We start from the raw sequence: 8,871 nt of genomic DNA on the forward strand, positions 1-8,871 counted from the left end.
TCTGTAGAGAAATTAGAGAAAAAAGTCAAAAAAAAGAGAAAAAATAAATAAATGCAGGCCTAACAGAGGTGCCACATCACCTTATCTATACCTAGATTTATATTATATATAGACAAATTCTAGTTATTTAATTGCAAATCACTGAGTAGAACATTCTATATGAGAACGATAATAGCAACACCAGGAAAAAATATTCATTGGAATTTTCTTTATAGAAGGAAAGAGAAGAAAAGGGTAGAGACACTACTAAAAAAACAGGATTTTCCAACAAAAAAAAAATGGCAATTTCCGACCTCACAAAACCGACCTCAAAATTGGGTCGGAAAATAGTAGGTCGGAATTATTACCGACCTCATGAGGTCGCAAAATACCGACCTCATGAGGTCGGTAATACTTTTTTAGTCGGGTATTAATTAAATAAAATACCGACCTCATTAGGTCGGTAAATTATATTAATAATATAATGATATGAGTTTACCGACCTCGTGAGGTCGGTAATTTATATGAATATATGATATATTGCTTTAGCAATTTCTAGATAATTTTGCAGAAAACCGACCTCACGAGGTCGGTAATTTGCAATTTCTGGAAATATTTTGCAGAAAACCGACCTCACGAGGTCGGTAATTTGCAATTTCTGGGAATATTTTGCAAAAAACCGACCTCATGAGGTCGGTAATTTGCAATTTCTGGGAATATTATGCATAAAACCGACCTCATGAGGTCAGTAATTTGCAATTTCTTGGAACATTTTGCAGAAAACCGACCTCATGAGGTCGGTATTTTGCAAACAAATTGGTAGGATCCCGCTGCTATTCCAGCTGCCCCTGTCAAGACGAAAACAATTTTATATTCAACTAAAACCAGCTCAAATAGCTGCCAACAATTCACCAGAATATTTAATACTGTCAACCATTAATATATAAATGGTGAAAGAAGAATACACTCTAGAAACAAACTTAACTTCCAAGTTCCAACTACTGATCAGACAATGCAAAATAGCTTAGATTGAACGAATAACTAAACCGTTTTTTATTTATTTAAATGCAACTACGCCATATGGTGGCGTGGCCCTTTATATCATTACCAAAAATTATGTACAAACTTGCAGGATTTCCATGAATCCATAGTCCCAATGAAGCAGCTATACATAAGAAGGAATAACATTAAAAACCAAGTTCCCTCCGGTAAACATATACAAAAAGATACAGGGGTATAAGGAGGGGCAACCTGGAAACTAAACAACTGATTTAAACAAACTGGTGTTTCTTGTGCTTGTGTCTAAAAGATGGCATCATTATCCAGTCAAGCCTTTAAGGACCTTTAGCATAGCTAGGCAAGTCATTCGCCGAATTAGAAACTTGGTTTGGTATTATCAAACTTGCCTTTGCCAATGCGTCCACCACTTGATTTCCTTCTCTATAACAATGTTGAATGATGCAATTACTTTCATCGATTACCTTCCGACTTTCATTGAAAACTTCTTGTAATAACCAAGGTACACCGTACTCCTTGCACCACTTAAGACCTATCATAGCTGCCTTTGCCTCGGCCAGATTGCTGCTACCAGTTCCCAGAGATTGCTGGAATGCCATGATCAAATTACCTAGATGATCTCTACAAATTCCACCAGCCCCAATTGGTCCCTCAGTCCTCCTGCTGCCATCTGTGTTCAATTTGAACGAATAAGAGATAAAAATCCGGCAAGTGCCAATTCAAATTGAACTTGCAATTGCTTTCTAACTTTTAACCATTGCAGTTTAAACATCATTTGCATAATACTTGTACAGTCTATTGTTTCCTGTGGTCCGATTAAGTCTTCAAAGTCAGGACTTATAATAAATTGTCTTTTGTTGATCTTTAAAAAAAAAGGAAAATAACTTACTTTCCAACTCTAATGCAGAACATAAGTAATTTGAAACGAACCGAACAAAATTGGGGAGCATAAGTACATTACTTCGTTTCATTTGGAATATATGTTTAGAGAGACTTTCTGTGTTCTCATTGAGTTCTAAGGACCAGTGATTATTAGGAAGTCGACACAGTCATATGAGCATATACATGTGAAAATTTCCTTTTCGGCTATCAATATTATTTTCCCTTTGATAAGATGTATTTTCATTATTGAACAGGGGAAAAAAGAATTAAGTTTCACTAACAATAGAAAAGATCACACATGTATCTTTAATATCCAAAATCATGCACCCAAGTGTCTAGTTCCAAACATGTATAGCGAATCGGAGAAATGTACTAACATGCATGTAGGAAACCCGACAAGAGACTATCTAAAAGAACAGAAAACTAACAAATCACCCACTAAGGTCCCATTAGCAACAATCGAATGTATTAAACAATAAAGACTTATGTTTACCTCCATGGCTATCATTTTCAGTTCCTCTGTCCTTCGACTTACAACCATTCGACTTTGTCTGATCGCCATCGTTCTTTTCCTATAATGTTACTTTGAACTGAGCTCTGTTAAATCTGGGTAACTGTGAGAGTGAAGGAAAGGAGAGATGGGTTTGTGGGTTTAATCGTTCAAAAATTTGCAGAGATCCCAAAAAGTAAACCGACTTTTAAGTTATGGAGATGAAAACAATAAACCAAATCGGCTGACCACAATCTCATAGGTATTCCGGTGGTAAAACCGATGACTACACGACACATAGATGATTTCATGGATATTACAAAATTTCATGAAATAGTATGATTTAAATAAAAGCCATTGAATATATGAAGCAGTAGGACAAAAGAATGAATAGAAGAGTTACCTCATTTCTGGCTTTGCTGATTTACAACCCCCCCCCCCCCCCCCCCCCCTCTTTTCAATGATTCAAGCCTTTGATGTGAGAACAACACACTCTTAAATTAACTCTTAAAAGCAACTTTTTTGGTTATAACATCCTTCTATTAACATGTAGCAGCTAAGAAGAGACAACACATCAACTTTTACCTTGCAAACAGAATATGTAAAAAACTAAGAACCCTCTTTCACATGAATATCCCAACTTAGGTAAACTTGAATCACTTTATAAAAGCAGAAAAAACAAATCTCACCTTCTTTTCCATCACCTCCTCTTTATTCTGGTCATCATCATCTTCCTCGATAATATCTTTGCTATCTTCAGATTCATCACCTTAACAGCTCGCCCGCAAACCATGAGACCGCATGAAGAATTATTTGTCCTGAAACAGTTCAGCTACAAAGGAAGAACAATATATCACATCATAGTCACTTTTCCAATCCAAACAACAACTTATGACGCCATAAATAAAGATTGAATTTGTTGGGAAAAATATCAAAGTAAAAGTAGATTAATAGTTAATATTAAAGCTGCTTCCCAAAAGAAGAAATCAGCAACATACCCAATATAGTAATCTTGTTCCGCTTGATTCAGGAGCTCTTCAACTGCTGAGAAATATATTTGACACAGCTATCATATCAGATAAAAGAACTTAGTATATTTAACAAAAGGAATAATGTCAAAGTAGCGAAACTTACAGTGTCATCATCTGTACCAAGTCATCATGAAGAGATTTAACTTTTTCTGCAACATTACCTGAATTATCATTTTATCTCTTTTTTTTTTTTTTTGTACAATCAACTACATTATAATTGAAACATAGCCATTTTACAGTAATAGAGGGTGACTCTAGGCTACTGAGAACCAAGGAACAATTATCTCGTATCATGTGCATCAATCCTTGAAATTTTCTTTACCTCATTGCAGGCTGCAGAACTTCCTCTCCAACTCACTTATGAAAGGATTGGGTGCATATTTGCCTTGAAGATACCGGATTCAATTTTGGAAATAATGGACAGATCTGTTTTTTCGTGGCTGCTGGTGTGATAAAAAGGAGAGCTGATGGATGGAAGTGGATGATTTCTTATCATCATGAGATATTTAGCCATTAAATACCATCAATATGAGATAGTTAGCAGATATGAAAATATGAAAATTCTATAAACCTTTGCTAGATTTCCGATTGGATACATACAAGTATATAATCCCTTTTCACAAGAGCATCTAACTAAAGTATATCAAATAGAAACTACGAGAATGGGAAAAACAGTTTTCCCTCTCTCAACAGCCACAACAATATATATTATGATGAAAGGCCAAATAATTCAAGACTGGTGCAAATCAGCACTGAAAGCCAATAGACTATCTCTATTGACCTTCACAATTCTTCCAGTAGTACTTAATTTACTTTGCATTCTTAACTTCCCCTAATTTACTTTGCATTCGTAACTTCCCCTTCCCTTTATGGTTAAAATTTTCAACAGAGAATGTTGCACTTGCAACTAAATTCTTGGAATATTCCTTAGTCATGACACCTTCCAATCTTTTCTTCCTCCAATTCTGCCACTGGACGCAATGACTTCAATAGATGCTGGAACATGACTATAAGAAACTAATTCCTACAAACCAACCAAAATCTTTTTAACTTCCATTAATAACTACATACTAACCACCTATGTATTAGCAACTTACTCAATTTCAAATGCGAATTTACTATTACTCAAACTAAAAGTCTCCATGCCAAAATAAGCAAAAACATGAATAAAAAACTTGATTAAAAAACTTAAACAAAACCTAAACGAAAACTGTCAAAAAAAAGAAACACAACTATCAAAAATCTGAACAAAAACAGTCAAAAAATGATCCAAAACAGACCAAAAAATCTGGAAAAAAAAAAAGATACTTCAAAAGCAACAAAAGCAAGTAACTAACCATAAAAAGATACTCCCATTACGGCTAGTGCTAGTGCAATACATTAATTAACAAAAAAAACAAGCAATTAACCATAAAAAGAAGAATTTGAGTAAATGATAAAATTAGGGTTTTTTAAATACCTTCTGGTCTTCTGATTATCCGTTCAAATTTCTCTGTCAATCGTCTCTATCCCACCGTCTAACTATACAATCGAAACTGTCCAATTTCCCTTAGTTATCAATTTGGTAAATTATCCTTAGAGAGGAGAGGGAGGGAAGAAGGAAAGAGAGAGAAAGAGAACGAGAAAAATAAAAAGAAAGTGACCGGATGGGGTTTAAAACTATTTGACTAATTATACCGACCTCACGAGGTCGGTATATAATTATTTTATAATTTTATTTTTAATTTAAAAGAATATCGATCTCATGAGGTCGATTTATTAAAAAATATTTTTAATAACCCGATCTCGTGAGGTTGGTATTTTTTTAAATTAAAAATAAAATTATAATATTTAGCATTAAATAAATTTCCAACCTAGTCAGGTCGATACATTACGTTTTTCAAATTTTAGTATTATATTATCGACCTCATGAGGTCGGTTTATTTTTAAAAAAATTGAAAAATAAATATTACTACTTTACCGACCTCATGAGGTCGGTTATTTTCCGACCTCAATTGAGGTCGGTTTTTTGAGGTCGGGAAATACTATTTTTTTAGTAGTGAGAACATTTTGGTTCCTGATAGATTCTGAGTTTAATACTTGCGATGCTTCATTAAATATATTAAACCTTCAATTAATTGAAATGTTCCGCTTTTGATCCTTTTGTTTGTGAATATTTAAAAATTTATATGATTATTAATTATTCAACAAGTTAATTACTCATGTGTTATATTAAACTTGTATTACTATATACTTCATATTTGGCAGTGATATAGTTCTAAAATTAGTTCAGTATATCATATAATTTCTACATAAGAACAAAATTATATTTGTTCAATATAACAAGAATTAAAATTAAAATTTGTCAATAATTAACTGACCAAAATTATCCTAGAATTTTTTTTAAGTGGTTGTCCAATTTTCAGATTCATTGCACATGAAAGGACAAAAAACACCACATGACTACGGTTTTTTGTCCTGATCGTACTAAATTTATGGTTAGGAAATTTTAGAACCTCTAAAATAGATACTTCTAGAAAAAAATAATTAGTTTGTTTTCTCTTGGTTTTTTTTCTCTTTTGTTTTGCTTTTGGTTTGGTAAAAGAACCCTATTACCTCCTATTTGGATGTTTCCTTTTTCTTTTTTCCTTTTTCCTCTCTGTTATTACAAATATTTTCTTTAGATGACAAAGTTTAAGTAAGATAAATAGATGGACACAAAAAAATGTGAAATTTGAACCTCAAAATTTTTCGAACTTCAAATATTTTCTGCTTACAGCTTTTTCAACGTTGAATTTTATTCATAGAAGTTTCACAGTTTGAAGTTTCAGTTATAAGCCAATTAGAAAAATTAAAATTCCATGCAATCTCATTACTTTAACTCATAGAAAAACAAAGGCCAAGCCGACGACTACAATTCATGATCCTTCTGGTAAAAGAAAAATTGCACAACATCCAAGTAATTTTTTGGATGTCAAATATCTTTCACACACATTTTACACCTCCCACGCTTGTCCTAGCTGACCATTTAGCATTTGAATTACCACCTTAGCACATGATAATATTTGTGAACTTTCTCCCAACCCTTTTGAATACTCCCTTCGTCTCATTTTAACTATCGTATTAGCCAGTGACGGTTCAACCTAATTAGAAGCCTAAAGCGAAATTCTTCTTAGAGGTCTAAAATTCAAACAAATTTTATTCGAAATCTATTTCTCTAAATGTTTTTAGATGCAAAATTATTACTTAATAATTTTTTTGTAATCGATTTCTTTGAATAATTTTCTTTTTCAATTGTTAGTTTAGGTAAAATTTTTATCAATTTCAATGTTGAAAAACATCCTTCTACTGAAGTAATCATTACTGAACTATTATCTTATATCTATAAGCAATAAGTTGACAAAATTTAGATAATAATACATAATAGAGTTAGAACGATAGAATTTGATTCAAGTTGTAAACTTGGTATACCCACTTTTATTTGCTTCAATGCTGGAAAGCCTTAGAAGAAACAAAAAAAATAATTTAAAAAAAAAATAAGAATTTGCAATACACTTTCTTCAACACCTGTCAACTATTGACTCTTATTTTTGACAGAGTATTACTCTAACTTAAGCCTGTTACCGGCCCGGACCGGCAACCGGTTATAAAACCGGCCAGTTTCTGGTCGAAAAATCGGAACCGGCCACCGGTTACCGGTTAACCGGTTCCAAAGTTAGAACCGGAACCGACCGGTTTTAAACGTAAAAAAAAAGCTTTTTGTTTTTCGTTTTTTGTATAGTATATGTATATTATAGTATTTCTTAGTATATTGTAGGTATATTTATATATGTTATATAAGTTTATAACTAAAGTTAATATACTTAAGTTATAAAATAGAAATTTATAAACTTAGAAAAAACTTAACTTATATGCTTAACTACTTATATATATATATATACATGTATGTTTAAGTAATATGTATTATAACTTAAGTTATTTATAAGTTAAGTTTTTTTCTAAGTTTATAACTTTCTATTTATACCTTAAGTATATTTATACTAGATATACCTAAAATATATTAAGAATATATTTATAATATAAATATACTTAAGTTATAAAATAGAAATTTATAAACTTAGAAAAAACTTAACTTATATGCTTAGCTACTTATAATATATATATATATATATATATATATATATATATATATAACTTAAGTTATTTTCCAAGTATATAAGTTTCTATTTTTTAATTTAAGTAGATATATATTATAAGTATATTCTTAGTATATTCCTAACTTAATATAAGTAAAAATATGAACACAAGTAAATAGAAGAAAGCTCAATCAACCATATATTTTATTCATTCATGGATAACATTTATTTGCAAGTTGTAGTTTTTTTTACTTGCAAGCTAAATCCAGATAATGAGTGTCTATGGTCTCCAATTTGTTGTCTTCTTTGGCTAAATGCTCTTTCCGAAGCCACGGTTGATATTTGAACTGTAAGAATATCTCGAGTCATTCTTGAAAGTACCAGATAACTCGCCTTGTATTTCTTCCTCCATGCCAAGATGTCCAAATCATCTAGTTGGTTGATATTCACATTTGGCTGCATCAAATAAAGGTGATATTCATCAAAGTTTGCATTATGACGAGGAGTTGGATGTGAATGTAAAACTTTTAAATTCGACAAACCCGACAAGCCCTTTTTGCTACTTTGAAAAGTAGTTGGGCGTGAAGCAATGGGTGTAGCACTTTCTTCCAAAGTAGAATAATGACTAAAAACCTTTCTAAACTCGGCGTCATGTAAAGGTGGTTCAACTCCCTCGTTAATTTCTAAATAGTTATAAATTTGACCAACCAATCCTCTAGTATAAGACATTTTAAAACAAGGATTTAAAAGATAACCCAATATAGATAAAGTTGAGATGGGAAAAAAATACTTCTTAAATTTTGTCGTCATAGAAAAAATAGCCGCTTGATAACCGGATTTATCTTTATACTCATATAAAACTCTAGCTATTTCCGTTAAGTAGGCTAAAATTCCGATTACCGTGGGATAAAATTGTCTAGAAAAAGCAAGAGTTGCATTCTAAATTTTTTTGTAAAAGTTCAATACATTCCTTAACATCTTCTCAATCATTAATTAATATTTATCCAATCATCACTATCTGTATTAAAATGGTTGTGAACTTGTTGTATGGGAATCCTATAATCATATGCTTGTTGTAACATAATGTAAATGTAGTTCCACCTAGTGTTAACTTCTACTTGAATTTTCCTAGGTCTAAGGCCATTTTGCACACAAGAATTCTGAAAGTCACATTTTTTGCTTATTAGCATTGTAAAAAAGAAAAGCAACCGCATTTCTAACTTTTTGAATAGAATCTTCAAAATAGTCAAGACCATCTCTAACAATCAAGTTTAAAATGTGACAACTATATCTCACATGAAAAATATTTTTTTGTGGCGGGTTTAATCCCCTTTTTAATATCATCTAAAGATATTAA

General features: G+C 31.8%; 1 protein-coding gene across 17 annotated transcripts; it reads right to left on the bottom strand.

Moving 5' to 3' along the window:
• Window positions 1–1,008: 1,008 nt before the first annotated feature.
• LOC132616530 (uncharacterized) lies at window positions 1,009–5,032 on the bottom strand. 17 transcript variants are annotated; one of them, XM_060330995.1, is made up of 6 exons: window positions 4,859–5,032; window positions 3,503–3,548; window positions 3,367–3,409; window positions 3,058–3,200; window positions 2,372–2,450; window positions 1,009–1,666 (listed from the first exon to the last, which is right to left on the bottom strand). In XM_060330995.1, the coding sequence occupies exons 4-6, from the start codon at window positions 3,067–3,069 to the stop codon at window positions 1,314–1,316; spliced, it is 444 nt and encodes a 147-aa protein (XP_060186978.1). In that variant the 5' UTR covers window positions 3,070–3,200; window positions 3,367–3,409; window positions 3,503–3,548; window positions 4,859–5,032; the 3' UTR covers window positions 1,009–1,313. The 17 variants fall into 17 exon arrangements, 13 of the variants coding, with proteins under 13 accessions (XP_060186978.1, XP_060186977.1, XP_060186974.1 ...); XM_060330994.1 differs by having other exon boundaries at window positions 3,367–3,412; XM_060330991.1 differs by lacking the exon at window positions 4,859–5,032 and adding an exon at window positions 3,722–4,849.
• Between the last annotated feature and the right edge of the window lie 3,839 nt (window positions 5,033–8,871).

Source organism: Lycium barbarum, chromosome 11, assembly GCF_019175385.1.
Source record: "Lycium barbarum isolate Lr01 chromosome 11, ASM1917538v2, whole genome shotgun sequence".
Lineage (NCBI taxonomy): Eukaryota > Viridiplantae > Streptophyta > Magnoliopsida > Solanales > Solanaceae > Lycium > Lycium barbarum.